Source organism: Plasmodium vinckei (assembly GCF_900681995.1).
Source record: "Plasmodium vinckei vinckei genome assembly, chromosome: PVVCY_01".
NCBI lineage: Eukaryota > Apicomplexa > Aconoidasida > Haemosporida > Plasmodiidae > Plasmodium > Plasmodium vinckei.
Genome location: NC_051293.1, coordinates 257,546 through 276,384, shown reverse-complemented (window position 1 = coordinate 276,384; position 18,839 = coordinate 257,546). Strand labels below are relative to the sequence as shown.

Here is an 18,839-nt window from a genome sequence, read left to right as displayed (position 1 = left end):
TGCTCATTCTGTATTTTTGTTTTCGATTTCAGTTGAGCCCCCTTTATCATTATTCTTTTTCTCTAAAGCTTCAAACATTTTTGCAGTTAAAGAAGCTAGAAAAAATAAGAATAAAATATTTTTCGATTTTTTGAAAAAATTCATACATGTTTCTTTATCATCTAATGATACACCATTAATTAAATAATATAAATAAGCAACATTAAATGTTGTAAATGCATAATAAGAATAATGCATATCAAATAGATATGCTGATATATAAAGTAAATAAATCATATTAATAATTAATATTTTAGAATATTTTATAGTATTTTTATCCCATTTTATAGCTAGCGATTTTAATTTTAATTTAATATCATCTGTTTTATCTTGATGTGCATATATTGTATCATAAATAATTGTCAAATAGCATAATGGAATAAAGCTTATAATTAATGGTCCTATATTTTCTAATATATTTATATTCACACTTGATGTTATAAAAAAACCTAGATTAAATGTAAAAGATAAATATACTTGTGCATAATATGTTATTCTTTTTAATAATGGATATGTCATAATAAAGAAAGAAGAAAATAAACCTGTATATATTGTTTCATTACTAAATTGAAATAGTGTCATAAGCGATAAAGATGAATGTATAAACATGTAAATTAAAGCTTGAGGAGTAGATATTGATCCATCTGCTAATGGACGATTCCTTGTTCTCTCAACATGCTTATCATATTTTTTATCTAAAAAATCGTTAATCATACATCCAATTGTTCTACTATTATATGCTCCAAAAATAAATAAAGAAACATTTTTAATAATATTTTTTATTTCATTTATATTTGTCTCATTGTTTACTAAAAATAGCTTGCTAACATCGTATGTCAATAAATACCCCCACAAAGCTGAATATAATGTCAAATAGGTACCAGTTGGAATATGCATTCGTGAAAAAATAATATAACTATTAATATTTTTTTTAATTATTTCTTTAATCTTGTTTTTATCACTTTTTTTCTCTTCATTATGAGCATTCAAACTTGATGAATAGTGAAATTTCCCTAAATGTAATGACTTCAAATTGGATTCGTTTATTTTACTTGTTAATGCATTTCCAACACTGAGCTTGGTCGCATTGCTGCTAGCATTTTCTATTTTTTTCAAAATATGTTTAGAACAGTTTTGCAAATTTTCATTTTTCTCACTAAGTTCAAATTGTAGAGGATATGCCACCTTATTTTTTATTTTCCCCAATTTTGTAAAAATCTTAATCTGCTTAAAATTGGTTTGAGAGATGGTCTGACTATTCTTTATTCCATTTTTATAACTAGCGAAAAAACAATTGGGCATATAGAAATTTGATTGTTTTTCATTTTGTTTATATCCCTTTATTTGCTTGTCCACGTATTTATAATTACTTAAATTAATATATCGTTTCATTAATATTGTCTTTAAATTTGTGTTACTTATCTGTTGGTGTATGCTGGTGTATGCTTGTGTATTTTATTTTGCTCACTCCTTTTACGAGCCTTCAGAAGAAACGACCCATGGCTTATTGTTATGTTCTAATGTGGAGGTCGATTTTATGAATTTTTTTAAACCCAAGGAAAGTTTACTTTAAATTGTATTAACCATCTAAAATTGGATATCCTGGTAAATACATTTTCTTATGTGATTTTGGAAATACACTTATCGATTTTTCCTATTTAAATCTTCAAAATTAATAAACAAATAATGAAATATAAAAATGTGCATACTTATATTTGCATTTGCAACAATCTTTATAGTGTGGTAATAAAACGGAATAACTTTATTTTTTTTTTTTTACAAAATATATTGTGATTTTCCGTTTTTTTATTAATATTTTCAATATATTTTTACATAAATATTAATATGATATATTTTTAACTTTTTATTTCTTCTATTAAATTGAGGAAAAAATAATTCCCACCATTTCTATGGTATGTGCATAGCTTATATATGCGGGTCAAATAATTCACATAAATCCAGTATAAATTATTTCCTTTTGTTACATCGTTTTTTTTTTTTACATATTTTTTTTTTACATTTTTCTTTGACATTTTGTCATTTTGTTTTATTCTTGCTCTCTTATTTTTATAATTTTTTGTTCAAAATTTGGAATATTTCCATGTTTTATATATTTTTTTTATTTTTATATATTTATTTTATTTTCACTTTCTTTGCAATTCCCTTTCATCAGTCTTATTTTTTTTGCTTACCCTTTTATCACAATTCTTATTTTTTCCATAATTTTTAAATAAGTTAAGGAAAAAAAAATATACAATTTTTTCCGTAATATTTATGAGTTGTGTTTTTTTTTTTTTTTTTTTGAAAACAAATATATAGCTACTAGAAGAAAATCGAGTATCCCTAAACCTTGTAATAAATAATACACATCAATCAGCATGCCGAGATATAAATAAGCATACAAAGGTGATTAAATAATATTTAGCTGTTTTGGGCATTCGTTAATCTATCCCATAATTCACATGTTTTGTTGTTGTTTTTTTTAAAAACAATGAAGTTCGCCGAAAAACTTAAGCACCTAAAGGTGAAATCTTGGGATAACAAATATATTAATTATAAATTTTTAAAAAAACTAATAAAAAAAAAAATAAATCCAGAAATAAAAGCTTTATATGATAGGATTGATAAAAATGATGAACAAATACTTGAAGTTTGTAAACTCGTGAATTTAGACAATTCACTAACTAACCAAAAAGATAAAAAACAAAAAAATGAAGCAGAAAATGAAGAAATAGATTACACATATTTATTTTTTTATGTTTTGCAAAATTATATTAACATGGTTAAAGAACATTATGAAAATGAATACAAATATTTAAATGAAAAAATAGATGAAATTGTATTGTTTTTGGAATCAGATAAAGTCAATTTAAAAGATATGGAAAGTTTAAAAAATAAATGCTTAAATATATATAATCTATTTGATATACTAACAAATTATTTAAATATTAATGTATTGTCTGTATATAAAATTTTAAAAAAAAAAACAAAAAAAGAAAAGCTATCTACTTCTCTAGATCTATATCAAAAATATTGTAACAACCTACATCAAATCAGTCGAGAAGAAAAATTCAACGTAAGAACACACAAGAAGAAAGAAATACATATCCATACCAATTGCATCTCTACATAAATAATGCTACGTATTTCATATGTAGACTGTACATATATTATTTTCCTTTTTTTTTTTTTTACAATTTTTAGGAAAAAATAAAATCCACGTTTTTGTTAATACAAAAAAAAATAGGAGATAATTGTGACAAATTAAATTTTTTAAATTTTAAGATCTATTTAAAAACCAAAATAGAAAATCTTGGTCAATATAGAGGGACCATATTTGTTTTGTGTGCAATCTTAATTACTTTAATAATTAATACAATCATCTTATTATATATTAACATAAATAAAATTAACATTAACGTAATATTATCAATACTACCCATATACAGATTAATATATGTTTTGAATTTTTTCTTTCTATTCATTTTTGGCTCCTTTCTTTTCATGCAAGTATATGGCGTCAATTTTACGTAAGTTACCTTCATTGGAAAAAAAATAAAAAATAAAAAGTAAAAAATAATAATAATAATGTAACACCATTTCTTTCCCCTCAACAGGTATATCCTCGATCTGAACAAAAAAATAGTGGATGAATATTACTACTTAATAAATTATGTCATATTTTTGCTGTTTTTAACAACAGTCTCGTTATTAATATTTTTGTTAGACGTTTTATTTAGTCTTAACATATTTTCTAACATTATAATACATGTTGTTATTTTGTGTATATTATTAGTGTGTACTACCATTTTTCCTTTTAATTTTTATAAATATAAGGAAAATAATTTTTTATTTTCCTCCCTTTTACGTGTCCTTATGAGTGGGTAAGAATAAATACCTGTCCTGTACATATAATTATTACTATTTTGTATGACCAAAATCTACATGTGCTAACTATCAAGATAGCTATCTACATTTCGAGACATTCATTTTTTGTTTTATTCTTTTTTCCATTTTCAGGGTTTTCCTAGTAAATAGTGTAAACCTCCTCGACAATATTATGGGGGATATACTTACAAGTTTATCAAAAACATTTTCAGATGTTCAATATATTTTATGTTTTTTTTTGTAAGGATAAAAAAAAAATTGAAAAAAAAATTGGAAAAAAAAAATAATTTGGGTTAGCTTATATGTACATATTAATTTAATTTTTTTTTTTTTAGGAGTGGAATGGATACTACTGTTCCTGCAAAATGTCCAAGTAAGCTAATCATATAAAAATAATTATTATTAAATATAATAAAAATATTTTTGTGATATTATTTATTTTTACAATTATCTTAATTATTATTTATTTTAATTTCAGTAATCGAGTCTTATATTAATCCTATACTTGTTGGTTTACCATTTTATTTAAGATTTTGTCAATGCTTAATCAGGTAAAAATTATACTAACTCCACATTCATATCTATTTGTACAGACAATCAGCATGAACATTGCAATTATTTTTATTTACACATGCATACTTACATTTTTTGACATTAACATACAGATACCATAATGAAAAGCAGCCGATACACATATATAACATGCTCAAGTATACATCTGGAATTATTATTGTCCTATGTAATTCATTTAATTGGTATGGAAAATAAAAATAATTTATTTTATAGTGAATACTGCACCTCGGCACCGATCCTAAAAAATGGAGTTTCAAATGAGAAACCCTATCCCATATATACATACGTATGCATACATGATTACACAATATTTTCTGTCAATTTTTAGGGAATATTTTGGGGTGGACATATATACAAGCAAAATAATTTTAATTTGTGCTTATGTTATTGGTTCTACATATATGTACATATGGGATGTGTACTGTGATTGGGGACTTTTGAAGGAATACAATTATTTGTTAAGGTAAAAAGTTGAACGATAAATATTGTGAGTCTTTATAATACCATGCCTATATAATTCATTTTAATAAAAAAACAAAAATGAAATTATTCATTTTCTCATATTGGCATGCCCATTATATTTTTTATAAATTTTTATAGGAAAAATGGCAATTTGATGTACCCTCCACAATATTACTACTTTGCAGGGTTTTTTAATTTAGTAAGAAAAAATAAACAAAAAAAAAAATGCTTTACTACCTCAAACTTAAACTTCCATACCTTCTCTACATATTCATTAATCTTTTCAGATTTTCAGACTAACATGGGCTGTTACAATTATGCCTATCAATATATTTCCAAATAAGGTAAATAAAGCAATTAGCTTCAAATTTGCTTTATAGCTATTTTCCCATAATTTATGACTTGTTCATATTATTAAAATAAACAAATAAATATATGCTAACCTTTTTAATCACATTGCAGGAAATAAACTTTTTTTTAATTACATTTTTTCTGATGTTTATTGAAGTTTTAAGGAGATCAATAGTAATAGCCCATTCCTTTTTTTTTTTCATTTACATCCCTATATTTTGAAAATTATTTAATGTATATTGTCTTTTTTGTTTTCAGTGGATATGCTTTCGATTGGAAAATGAGCATGTTACCAACGCGTCACGATATCGAGCTATTTTATGGGTAAGTGCAATAAAGCAATAATAATTGAAAAAATAAAATAAATTGGAAAACAAGCACTAATCCTACATTCCACTTCCATTTTATTTTCACTTTTAACCCCAGGTCCCTAGAATGACAAAAGCAAAGGAGTATTAAAGATCCCCACTTTCATTCAATTAAATTATTACATTTATATATATTCCTTTTACTTTGTTATTATTTTTTTTTTTTTTGTGACGCTATATTTTTATTAAATTATGCTACATTTTAGCTAGTTGGTTATTTGGCTAGCTGGATTTAAAAAATATGTCTACAAACAAATTGAACGTTTCGAAACGTTTATAGTGTTTTATAATTAAACTTATTAAATATGTTTAAAAAATTAATATATATAAAGAATATTTATCATAAAAAAAGAGCAAATTAAAAAATTATAATTACAAATTTAATATTGATAAGACAAATAAAAAAAAGTAGCGATTAAATGGCTAGGTAGCCAAATAGCCAAAAAAAAAATGAAAACCGCTACATTCCCAACCATTACTAGGGTGTACAAAAACAACCGTACACACTTATTTATAATGTGATATTTTTTGGTGAAATGATACAAAAATGTTAAAAGAAAAACATATGTTTTGTGTTATTTATTTCATCGATTTAACTGTTTGAATAAATGCATGAACATTTTCAATTTTCGAATTGGGAAGTATACCATGTCCCAAACTAGCTATATATTTATTTTTGTAAGAAATTTGTTGTATCATTTGTGAGGTATATTTTTTAACAGTTTCTTTATTGTCTAATAGTAATATATGTGGGTCTAAAGCCCCTTGTAAAATAATTTTATTTTTAAATAAATTATAATAATAATTTGAGCCATTATTAATTAGCTGTTTATGAGTAATTGATAATATTTCTATATCAAGGTTTTTAATATCTTCATGAAAATTATCCTTAACAAATAAAATAATATAAGTATTAGGTCTATATACTTTAATAGTTTTAATAATTTTATTTATATAATATAAACTAAATTCTTTAAAGATATTTTTATCAACTATTTCAGCATTACTGTCAAAAATCTGAATTATATTAGCCCCACTATCTATTTGATTTAATAAATGGCTAATACATATATTACATAGAATGTTTAAAATTGTGTGTGTATCTTTACTATTCTCATATATTAATTTTAAACTTTTTTCATAAGGCATTAATTTTGATACATTATTTTTTGTTAAGTATGTAAATAAAGTAAATGGAGAACCACAAAAACCAAGAACAGGTACTGCATTGTTAATTTTTTTTTTTGTCAAATTAATCGAATCATAAACAAAATGTAAATTATTTATTATTTCTTTTAAATTTAAATTTAATTTTGTAAAATCTTCCAAATTATTTATTTCTTTATTAAATATAGGCCCAACATTCTCAACAAATTTTATATCTATACCCATAGCTATAAATATTATTAATATGTCAGAAAAAATAACAACCATATCACATGAAAATCTTTTATATGGCATTATTGTGATATTTGATGATAATTCTGGATTAAAACATAAATCAAAAAAATCATAATTTTTTTTTAGTTCTCTATATTCTGGTAAATATCTTCCTGCTTGTCTCATAATCCAAAAAGGAATTTCTTTTTTTTTTTCTTTATCTTTTTCATCAATTTCGTTGTCTTTGTTTTCGATTACTCTCAATATGAGATCATTTGATGGTCTACCGAATTCTACAAATTGGAAAAACAAAAACGACAATCAATAGTCATGCATATCTACATACTTTTGTAGGCAGACGAGCATATTGCTTTTATGTGGATAACAATTTTTGTGATTACTTTCATATTTAGAACTTTCCGGTCGAATATATATTTCGTCTTTCAAATGGGGTGAAGAAGATGCATTTATTTTTAGCATTTTCAATTTTATTTTTTTTATTTTAAAAAAACATAAAACATTACATAACAAACAAATAAGAAATATAAAGTAAACAATATTTTTTAGCATTATTTTGTTTGGTCATATAATATGGGGAAGCAAAAATGAAGTGTAAATAAAGGTAAGAAATGCTTTAAAAAAAGTTAGCAAAATTAAAAAAATAAACAAAATGAGTGTCGTGGGGAATGACAATAATTTTGTGTAGCATCAATGGAAAGTTAAGTGGTTGTTCTACAAATAAAATCTTATATATGGTTGTGAACTTTTTTAATTTTATTCACATATTGTATGTTATTTGGTGTAAGTCTTTATAGGAATTATTTTTTTTTTTTTTAAAATAAAGACTTTCCTTATTTCTTTAAAAAAAAAAAAGTAGAATTTCATAAAAATTAACATAATAAAGTGTCAATGATTTATTATTATTGATAAGATAATTTGTTTGATATTGCGCAAATTTTAAGTGTATAATAAATGTGTTTGACCGACACACAATTGTTTATGCCCTTCATTTTTGGAACTACATAAATAGAATATAAAAGAAATGAAAAAAAAATAATAAATCAACAAAAGAATTCGCAAAAATAAGTCATACGAAATTTTAAAATAATTTAAAAAATTGCGATGAATGAATGAAAACATAAGGTAATTAAAAAAAAAAAAAAAAAAAAAAAATGAAAATGTGAATTAATTTTTCTATGCAAAATCATATTTCTCATATACATTTTAACATATTATAATTATTCTTAATTCATTGAAAAGTTAAGACCTATTATTGCATATTTTGGAAATAATAAATGCAAGCCTGTTTTATTGCAAGGTATAAATAGCATGACATTATTTTTTTTTATACTTTTTTATTTGACAAAATATATGAAGAAATAACAACTTAAGTATTCTACACTTTATAGCTAACCATAAATTTGTAATTATACATATAGAGAGAAATGTTTTTAGGTATAAAAAAAAATGCATAGATTGTGCTTTTTGATAATGGCCTAAATAATTCTCTTTAATTTAATGTCCTAATTTTATTATTTTGATAGAATAACATAAAACAAGCTAAAATAAAAAATGAACGAATATATCAATGAAGTAAATAACGATGGTAAGAAAAGCTTTTACATTATTGTGCATGTACATGATTAAAAAATGGTTTTATGTTTGTTTGGAAAAATGTGCTTACTACATAAGTAGAGAGATATGCATGACAATTTTTTCTACCCCAATTGCAGATAGCTATATAGAAATGAGTAGCACGGAAGATATCCTATTTCAATACTTTGCTAAGATATTATATTTGTTAATATTTGGTTGTATAGGATGCCTACTATTAATTATAGGTTACTATTTTAAGGTCCCTTGTAAAGAATGTGATTTTATGAATAGGATACTAGTTATATGCATATTCATTAAAAGTATTGGGCATTTAAATTTAAGTCTGGTTCGAATAAAAAGGAGGGAAGAAATTGAAAATTCAGAAGAATTAAAATATATTATAAAGAAATTGTTGAGACTATTTAATTTGTTGACAATTATATTAGTAATATCTTCTTTATATTTATTACACTTTTATAAAAATGTATGTCCAAAAAATACAATATCAATGCAAATAATAAGAACATATTATTATTTTACTATAGCACTTTATTTCTTACCATTATTATTTTATATATGTCTAGGATTATTTTTATCAATCATTATATGCATTATGATATATTTTTCGGTTGATGAGCATGATAGAATTCCAACTCCAAAAAATATAATTAATAAATTGAAAGTTGTCAAATATAAAGATATAGATTATATTCATAAAAAAAACAAAAAAGAAAAAAAAAAAACATTTATTAAAAACCCATCCTTTGAATTAATATTTGACAAAGTAACAAATGCTATTAGGAGTAAAGGAAATACAACCAAACCAAAATCAAATACTCAAACCAGTTTCCCCAATACTATTGATAATAATCTAAGAGAGGGTAACAGCTCTTGTTATTCTGATCCTCACATTCAAGAAGTACTTAAGCCTCTTAAAAATAATCCAAAAAATGATAACAACTTAGATGATATATACAACCAAGACGATCATATTAAATCTACAAATGACGATATACCACCAGATAATAATGAAAATATTAGCAAGGTTGATAAACAAACTAATGATAATGAAGATATGTGTTCTATATGTATGATGGATTATATGGGGAATGATAATATTATGATCATGCCATGTGATAAACGCCATTTTTTTCATTCTAATTGTTTATCAAAATGGCTAAATAAAAGTCAAGTTTGTCCTATTTGTAGAACAAATATTGTTAGTTGTATTAATTCAAAATCAGATATAGTTTAACATGAAATTGCAACCATTTTTTTTTATAAAAATAACAGCTTATCATTATTTTATTGTTTTAAGCGATGTATATAAATTCATTTTTTGTCTTTAATTAAATAAAGGGGGTATGCAAATATTGTTTTTTTTTTTTTAATTTGTTTCAATATTAGTTTATATAATTTTAAAGTGACATAAAATGTGTAAAGATATATCGTTACATATGTACACATTTTTTTGTCATTGTTTTATCGATTTATATTTGTTATTTTTTTCATGTTTTTTTTTATATTTATTCCGTTTTTTGTTTGAATTGTTTTTGAAAAAAAAAAAAATTATAATAAAAATAGCATGTATTTGTGCTTTACCCTCATTATTTGTGAACAAAATATTTTAACATATATTTTTTTTCATTACAACATCCATTTAAAAAAAAAAGTTAAACAATTGTAGACTTAAAAAGTAAACCATATTCTATCAAAAATTATAAGCTATATTTCACTATGTTTTAAAAAATGGAAATAATTTCATGTATAGCTTGAGCAGACTTCTCTATGGCTAAACCAGTCTTTCATCTGAAACACAAAAAAGTATTTTATTAAATTAAGTTTTTTTTTAACACAAATTTGGTGTATATATATGAATGCTATTTTGGCATGCCATACTTGACATTCTTTCGAGCAATAGTATGCTTGTTTGCATTGTGAGCATTGTAGTTCAGCCTAAAAAAAAATATTTTAAATACGTAGGATAAAGGTTTTCCGATTGCTATTTCTCATAATATTCCCTCAAAATATGAAGCTTTTAATTGATAATTATATTGTCTTGGTAATGTAAGCAGTAATATATATATATATATATATATTTATTTATTTATTTATTTATTTATTTTTCCCTTACCATTTCTTTGCAATTGTTGCAAGTGTACTGATTATCGCCAGCCTTTTCTTTCTCATCTTTATTTGTATTAACAGAATTATTTTCTTTCACCTTTTTTTTTGACTCTGAACAAGTGGAAAAAGAAATAGTAAGTTTTGTTCGAATTCATTATGCATAATAAATTTCATTAAAATTATGTACAGTCATAAATTTTTTTTCAATACTTTTATTTTGGTGATCAAATTCATAGACAGAAAGATAAACCTCTGAAATACTTCCTAACACTTCTTTTGAGATTGTAATATTATTTAACATGGATAATACTTGTTTTTTATTTTTTAGTATATCATTTTTTATTTCATCAAATATTTCTGGAACCTAGGAAAAATACAGCCATTTTATTTGTTTTAAAGTGTGTGCATGTACCTGAACATACATACATTTTTGTTCATAAATTTTATTACCACATCAATGATTAGGTAGGAATTTTTATTTTCAGGAAAAACACTTTTTGATATATATAAATGCTAAAAATGTAGTAAAATACAAATTAAGATAATGTCAATATACAAAGGAATATATGTTTTATTATTTATTATAATTTTGTTTATATACCTCTATATATGTATGGAGAGTTTTCATGGGAGGTAGCTGTTCATATAAGTGTTCGTTCATATATTTCCTGAGCTGTTCAGAAAAAAAAAGTATTAATTATACATTACTAAATAAAAATAAATAATTTACAAATGACTGAACAATGTATAGACATATCTACAGATAGACTGATTAAATATTATTTTATTTTTTTAAAACACCTTCAAAATGTTATTCCTTCTATAATTGGTCATTTCATACCTATTAATGAGAGAAAAAATGTAGGGAATTTAAAATTGTATGAATTTTACATAATTTAGTCATTTTCTATAAATTTGAAAACTTAATATATATTTACTTTTCTTGACAAATCCTATTAAGTATTAATGTATACAAAATAATCCACAACTAAAAGGGAACAAATTATTGAATGTCCAAAATCAATAATATTTACAAAAAAAATATATTATTTTATTTATAGACATTTTTTGTAAAAGCATTTCTCAGTAATCATACTTGTTTTTCAACAGTTGCTAATTCGTTATCCTCATTCTTTATCCACCTATATTGAATTATATATTATGTATATATAAATAATATATATTTATATAACATACAATAAGACTGCCTTTTAAAAAAAGACAAAAAAGTATAATTGCAAGGATAGACTAATATTATTACTCATTTTGCTCAAAAATATAATCATCATGCTTCCAAGGTTTTTTCTCAATAAGGGGAATTAATATTAGCAAAATGTCTAAAAAAATATATTTTTTTTATGAACTGTGCATGTATTATATATATTAATATGGAATATAATTATGAACTAGTCATATTTTTATTTTACCATAATCCACAATTTTATTAACAACAGTGTTGTTTAATAAATGGATTCTATCAATAATGTTTCGTAATGTGCTGATTACATTTATGTATATTTTCAGTCTATCGATATTATGTGTTTTATCGTTTTCCTCCTTTAATATCTTCAATTAAAAAAAAATATATATTATGAGCAGTGTCAGAATATATATGTATATTATGAATAATTAGGCACGTTTTAATAACTTCAGATATGGGTAATTCTGTGATTGGTTTGACAAAATAATCATCAGAGCTCCTAAATTAGTAAAAATAGAACATATAATATATATTTTTATAAATAAGACAATAATTTTTTTTTGATATATAGTCTAAAATTTATTATAATTATTTATAAAAAAGTTTACGTCTTAAGGAATGATACTAAATTAGAGTAAATATATGCAAAGAGATTAATTATATATGAGTCTATTTGTTCATATATATGGTCAGAAAGTAAAATTAACTCAAAGGTGTTTAAAACAGCCATTTCATGATAAAGCTGAATAAGATAAAATAAAAAAAATGTACAACCTTATAGTATATGTATATATGCTAAATTTTAATGTAAAGGAATAAAATAATAGGCTTTGTTAAATTAGTTTGCATCACTCTATATATAAATTTTTATTGTCTTAGTATACTGATATGTAATCATAAATATGGTTATGGGAATTTTCTTTATCTATATTATTATTTTTTAATTCATTCATTTTCAGCATTTTTTTATTATTTTTTTTAATTTGTTCTTCGAAATTTAGGAACCGTATAAAATAAGTAGTAATTAATTCTCTGAGTAATACTTCAAACTATAGATAAAAAATAAAGTACCATATAAAATGTAAATCTAGCTAATATACATTTTTTTTTTAATTCATGTTGTGTTAAAATTCTTTTTGCTTTGTCTACCTTTTTCAAAATATGGCTCATCCTATCATCACCGACAACATCTATTAATTCATTATTATTATGTAAGTATACATTAATAAAAACTACATTTTTATGATATTCAAACCATCTTAAAAAATAATAAAAAGAAAAATACATGAAATGTTTTATATAGTAGCTATATGGATTCTCTTCAACTTATCCTAACATTTTTAACCCTCTACTATATGCATTTTTTTTATTTATTTATTACTTGGTAGAAAACATATCCAGCAATTCTACATTCTTTAAATTATTTACATATTCGAAAAATTCTATATCCTTTATGTCCATCTTAAATGTGTATAAATTATTTTATTTTTTTATGTACTTATATACAAAAATAAGCTACTAAATATGACCAAATTTTTTAGCTATACTTAAAAAAAGTGTCTATATAAAATGGAGAGTAAATAATGACTAGTATGAAAACGTAGAAATCGTGTTTAAAACACATGCATATGTATAGTAAAAAGATGAATGGATCTATCTTTGTTTTACTTTTAGAATATATTTATTTTTTCTGACCAATTCATAAAAAAAATGTACTTGTGTACGCTTGTTTGTTCAGAATATTTATGGAGAGGAAAAATAAATTTCCGACATCATTTTATAAATACATGTGTACTAATTAGATAAATTTATTTTATAAATATTATTTAGTTTTTTTTTCAAGGTTTTCTTTGTTTTTTTTAATTTAAACATTAAATTATCCAAAGGTTATATGGATAAAATTAATGTATGAAAATTTTCAAATATTTGCACATATATACATATATAAATATGTATCATTTTTTTTTAAAGAAATAAAACTAAATCATGTAGATATACATGTATTTATGTGCATATAAAAATTTAAAAAAATAGTAAATTTGTATAAAGAAAAATATAAATACCATATTTTTATAATTTCATAAATTGTAATGAATAAGTAAATATGCTTAAGAGCAATTGTAAATATCCACATACTTTTTTCCACTTCTTCATATCTTTATATATTTAATTGATGACTAGAAATGAGTATATTAACAAATTAGTGATATATACCACTTTGTTTATTCTCGTTTAATGTAATTGGCTTGGTAAGTAGTGTCTGCTTGGTTTTGCTCGTGAATTTTTTAAGTGGGATGTTCATAAAAGACCTATAAAATGTTCAGGATCTTTTTAAGCTGCACAACTAAACGCCAGTCGTCCATTGTAAGTTCGTTCCTGAAGTACTGCTTTAAAACATCAATACTTTCTCTTGTAATTTTACTGTATATTTTTTGATTAAAATCAAAATGACGGCCATATGTCACATTTGGTTCTCCAGCTATTTTTACACAAACTTCTTCTCCTTTCTTTGCTTTACTACAACTTTTTTTATTAGATTCAATACTTACAACATTCCCGATTTTTAGATTTTTTTCTGGTATATATAAAGGAGTACCTATTTTTAGAATACCAGCTTCAATTTTAACACCAACAACAATAGGATCTTTTTTATTAAACACACAATCACTTATAATAGATACTTCACAAGGGAAAATAGCATCAGCCATTTTACTTTGTTTTTTTTCATCTTCAATTTTTTTTAAATATGCAGTAAATGCATCAAATAAATGATATATAATATCTTTTTGCATAATTTCTACTCCTAATATTTGTGCTTCTTTTTCTGCTTCTGGATCGATCTTAACATCAAATGCTAAAATAACTGAATATTCAGGTTTTCCTTTTTCTCTCATAATGCTAGCTTTTTTTACATCTTTTTTTTGAACTGTACCTATATTTACTGAAAAAACTGGAATTTTTGAATCATTTAAAAATATAAGTAAAGCTTCTAAAGAACCTAATGTGCTAGCCATAACATATAAACCAACACCAGACTTATCAACATGATTAAAAACATCTGATACATCTGTCATAACTTTTTTTTTATATTCTTCAATCTCGTCATTATTATTAGCTACAAATAATGATGTACCACATAAAACTTCTTCCAAACCATTTGCTGATATTTTAACACCAATACATGCTTTAATAGTTTTGTGATGAATATATTCATTTTTTATTCTTAATTCTTTTAAAGGTTGAGGAGTTAGTAATGCTCTAGCTACAGTAACTATAGGGCCATTCATGCCACATAAAACAAGTGTATCTGATTCTTTTAAAACACCATTAGTTAGTATTACATCTATTGTTGTACCTAACCCTTCAATATTTTTAACTTCTAAAACTGTACATTCTAACTTCTTATTATATTCAATATTTTTTAACATAAAACTTTGAGTTAATTTGACTAAAACCATAATTAGATCTGCTATTCCTTCACCTGTTATTGCACTTGTCGGAACAATAGATACATATTTCCTTGGATTTTTATTCTCCCAATATAATTGGCAATTTAATCCTTGTTCAGACAATTCATTTAGTATAGTTTGTAATCTATTATTAAATTCTTCTTTAACATATTCTTTCTGTTTTTTAAATGTATTATTAAATGGTTCCCAAGCACTTTGCTCCCACATATATAATCTATCTATTTTATTTAATGCAATGACAAAAGGACAATTTCTTTGTTTCAATATTTGAATAGATTCTTTTGTTTGTTGTTCTAATCCATGCATTAAATCAATAACTAAAATTGCTATATCACATAAAGATGATCCTCTTTTTCTTAGATTATAAAATGATTCATGTCCTGGTGTATCAATAATCATAATACCCTTTGATAAACATTTAATTGTACCATCTATTTTTTTTATTTCTTTATCTAATATATCTTTAGGGAAAAATGTTGCTCCAATTTGTTGAGTAATACCTCCTGCTTCATTATCCTGTACATTTGTATGTCTCAATTTGTCTAATAATTTTGTTTTTCCTGTATCTACATGACCAAGAATACAAACAATAGATGATCTATACATGTCTTCTTCATCATCTGTTTTATCATTATCTTTATCTTCATTATGCTCACTATTTTTATTATTTTTTTGTTTTTTTCCTTTTTTATCAGTTGCAGATCCCTTTTTCACAATTTGGTTTTGCTTATTTTCCTTTGATTTTGGGTCAGTATTATTTTTTTCATTTTTTTTCTTATCGTCATCATCCATATTTAGAAAATCTTCCCAATCATCTAAAACAACTTCTTTTTCTTCTTCTTTTTCTGCATTATCACTTTCTTTATCTTTATTTTCTTTTTCTTTAACTTCTTTATTTTTGTCATCAGCATTAGCATTATTTCCACCTCCTGAAGCTTGTTTATTTTTTTTTTTTTTTAATAATAATTTTGCTTTATTTAAATCTAGATTTATAATTTCTGCTTTTACTTTTTCTTTAGGTTCTATTAACATTCCAGATTCTTTTAATGTTTGTAAATATAATTCTCTTTTTTTTTTTTCTTCTTTAGCTTTTGCACTTAATAATTTCCCTTCTTTTTTTAATTGCATTTTTTTTTCTAATCTAGCTAATCTTTTTTTTTCTTTTTCTTCTTCTTCTTTTCGAATTCTTTCTTCCTCTTCTTCCCTTTTTCTTCGTTCTTCTTCTTTTTGTTTTTCTTCATACTCCTTTAAAAGTCTTAATCTTTCAGCAGCTGCTTTTGCTGCAGCTGATATACCAGTCTCTGGTTTTGTTTCTTTATCTTTTTTTTTTTTTTTTTTTTTTTTAGCTTTACTTGCTTCATTATTTTCTCCTTCTTCACCATCTTTTTCTTCACCCTTTGGTTCTTCTTTAACAACTTCAGGTTCTGCTACCCCTGCATCATTTTCTTTTAATTTACTTTGTTCTTTTTTTTGTTTCAACTTTTCTTTTCTTTTTTTGGATTTCGATATTTGTGCATTTTCTTCTTCCCCTTGTTTTCCTTCATTTTCTTGAACTTGATCTTCTCTTTTTTCTTCAATCCCTAATTCTGCTAAAATAGCATCTAAGTCTTCCTTCTTTTTCCCTTTTTTATTTTTACTCATTATTTAAGATTCTCTTTTTCTTCGATAAAGTTTTTCTTATCCTTTTTATAGTCACTACTTTGTGATAATTTAGCAATTGGCTATGAGTTTAACACAGTTGATATAAGTATGTGTATATACATAGGCTTATTATATATATATATTCCTTTTTTTTTTTTTTTATATTCTATATAAAAAATGCCTTTCCTTACGACTGGAATAATTGCTTAAGTTTGTTTTATAGTATAATATAAAATTGGCATGACGAAAAAAAAAAATATTATGTTGTATTTTTTATATGCATATTTATACTATGTTCTGAGCTATGTTCTTTTTTATTTACTCGAAGTTTTTTTTACGTTCTTATAAACTTTCATTGCAAGGCAAACAAAACGAAGAGGTACTATAGCAATGCTGATAAAACATCAGTTTTGTTTATATATATTACAAAGAATGCCAGGGTTTGGATTTTCAAATAATATATGTAATCAGCCTATTATTATAAAATTGCAAAGCCATAAATAAATATATATATACAATCATATAGTTGTATATATATAAATGTAGTTTAAACTTTCGTTGATAATTTATATTCATTATATTGAAGGTTTATAATCACTATTCTTATTCTTATTTTGTCACAATTTTTTATTTCAAAAATCTTATTTTTCTTTTATATATGATATGTAGAAATTTTTATATTTTCTTTGATACTCTTAAATATATAGCTGAATTAATTATCCCTTTTTTAATTTTCTTATTACTTTATAATAAATTTTAAGGAGATAAAATTGTTTAGGTGAAAATATATAAACATTCAATATGCTCTTAAAGTATTAATTTATAAACTTTTTTTTTTTTTTTTTAAATCCGTATTTTTTTTTTATTTTTAAGTCCGTAGTAAAACACCTGTTATTTTACAATACCACTATATTTAATTATTTTTTTATTCTTTTTTTATAGCACATACTTTATTATATACTATGTACAACTATTACGTATTATCATTTAAAATATTTTCCATAAAATATATGTTATACTTTTTTATTTTTGTAACTTCATTGATACTAGCTCATAAAAAATTATTTTCCATTAGCCAATGAAAATTTGCCCAAGATTAAAATGGGTATGTAAATTTTTACAATATTTACTTTTTTTTTCAACTTTTTTCAACTTTTTTAATAAGCCATCTAACGCATGGCAAACTAAATGGGAATAGGCCTAATCAGGTTTTATGGAAATTCATTTGAGAAAATCAAATTAAATGTATGTTATAAAATGGGGAACTTATATATAGTCACAAGGTCAATAGGAAATAACACAAAAAAAAAATAATTAAATATTATAGTGGTATTGTATATGCATTTCATATACACACTAGTAAAACTGTTTTGTTTGATCATAAAAAAAAGTCATTTTAAAAGTCGTTTTTTGCATGCTTGAAAAAGTATATTGTCTCATATTTTTCAGGGTACACCCTTTTTGATATAAAAAAGGAACTTTATTTTTTTTTTATGAATTATTTATATCATTGTATATAAAGCATACTATATTTAAAAGGGGAAAAGAATGTAGAACATAACCAAGCATACATTATTTTATTTCATTTTAATTGTAGAAAAAGTATACCAAATTTAATAGTTGATATATTTGTAAAAAAACCTGTATAGAATGATATTCATGTAAAATGAAAATAAGTAAGACCTAGCTTTATACAAGATTGGTGTTGCCTATCTTAGGTTTTTTCATTACCTTATATATACA

The 18,839-nt window shown here is 23.4% G+C and overlaps 6 protein-coding genes across 6 annotated transcripts; 2 read left to right on the top strand and 4 right to left on the bottom strand.

Annotated features, from left to right (window-relative positions):
- Positions 1–3: 3 nt before the first annotated feature.
- PVVCY_0100740 (para-hydroxybenzoate--polyprenyltransferase, putative) lies at positions 4–1,431 on the bottom strand (the record flags this gene model as incomplete). Its single annotated transcript, XM_008628459.2, has 1 exon — positions 4–1,431. One exon carries the CDS (start codon positions 1,429–1,431, stop codon positions 4–6), a length of 1,428 nt encoding a protein of 475 aa, XP_008626681.2.
- Positions 1,432–2,530: 1,099 nt separating this feature from the next.
- Positions 2,531–5,772, top strand: PVVCY_0100730 (G-protein associated signal transduction protein, putative; the record flags this gene model as incomplete). Its single annotated transcript, XM_008628458.2, has 13 exons — positions 2,531–3,115; positions 3,244–3,569; positions 3,657–3,923; positions 4,060–4,167; positions 4,263–4,300; positions 4,406–4,478; positions 4,593–4,682; positions 4,829–4,963; positions 5,101–5,161; positions 5,250–5,306; positions 5,425–5,487; positions 5,572–5,637; positions 5,740–5,772. 13 exons carry the CDS (start codon positions 2,531–2,533, stop codon positions 5,770–5,772), a joined length of 1,902 nt encoding a protein of 633 aa, XP_008626680.2.
- A 488-nt stretch (positions 5,773–6,260) lies between these two features.
- On the bottom strand, positions 6,261–7,631 carry PVVCY_0100720 (uroporphyrinogen III decarboxylase, putative; the record flags this gene model as incomplete). The annotated part of the gene is made up of 2 exons (XM_008628457.2): positions 6,261–7,354; positions 7,463–7,631. The coding sequence occupies 2 exons, from the start codon at positions 7,629–7,631 to the stop codon at positions 6,261–6,263; spliced, it is 1,263 nt and encodes a 420-aa protein (XP_008626679.2).
- A 1,002-nt stretch (positions 7,632–8,633) lies between these two features.
- On the top strand, positions 8,634–9,912 carry PVVCY_0100710 (RING zinc finger protein, putative; the record flags this gene model as incomplete). The annotated part of the gene is made up of 2 exons (XM_008628456.2): positions 8,634–8,667; positions 8,795–9,912. The coding sequence occupies 2 exons, from the start codon at positions 8,634–8,636 to the stop codon at positions 9,910–9,912; spliced, it is 1,152 nt and encodes a 383-aa protein (XP_008626678.2).
- Positions 9,913–10,418: 506 nt separating this feature from the next.
- On the bottom strand, positions 10,419–13,446 carry PVVCY_0100700 (MYND finger protein, putative; the record flags this gene model as incomplete). The annotated part of the gene is made up of 16 exons (XM_008628455.2): positions 10,419–10,466; positions 10,557–10,613; positions 10,792–10,895; positions 10,995–11,148; positions 11,235–11,297; positions 11,386–11,457; positions 11,586–11,625; positions 11,723–11,772; positions 11,881–11,926; positions 12,046–12,121; positions 12,212–12,350; positions 12,433–12,484; positions 12,594–12,727; positions 12,870–13,034; positions 13,135–13,243; positions 13,367–13,446. 16 exons carry the CDS (start codon positions 13,444–13,446, stop codon positions 10,419–10,421), a joined length of 1,389 nt encoding a protein of 462 aa, XP_008626677.2.
- Positions 13,447–14,294: 848 nt separating this feature from the next.
- On the bottom strand, positions 14,295–17,096 carry PVVCY_0100690 (translation initiation factor IF-2, putative; the record flags this gene model as incomplete). The annotated part of the gene is made up of 1 exon (XM_008628454.2): positions 14,295–17,096. One exon carries the CDS (start codon positions 17,094–17,096, stop codon positions 14,295–14,297), a length of 2,802 nt encoding a protein of 933 aa, XP_008626676.2.
- Between the last annotated feature and the right edge of the window lie 1,743 nt (positions 17,097–18,839).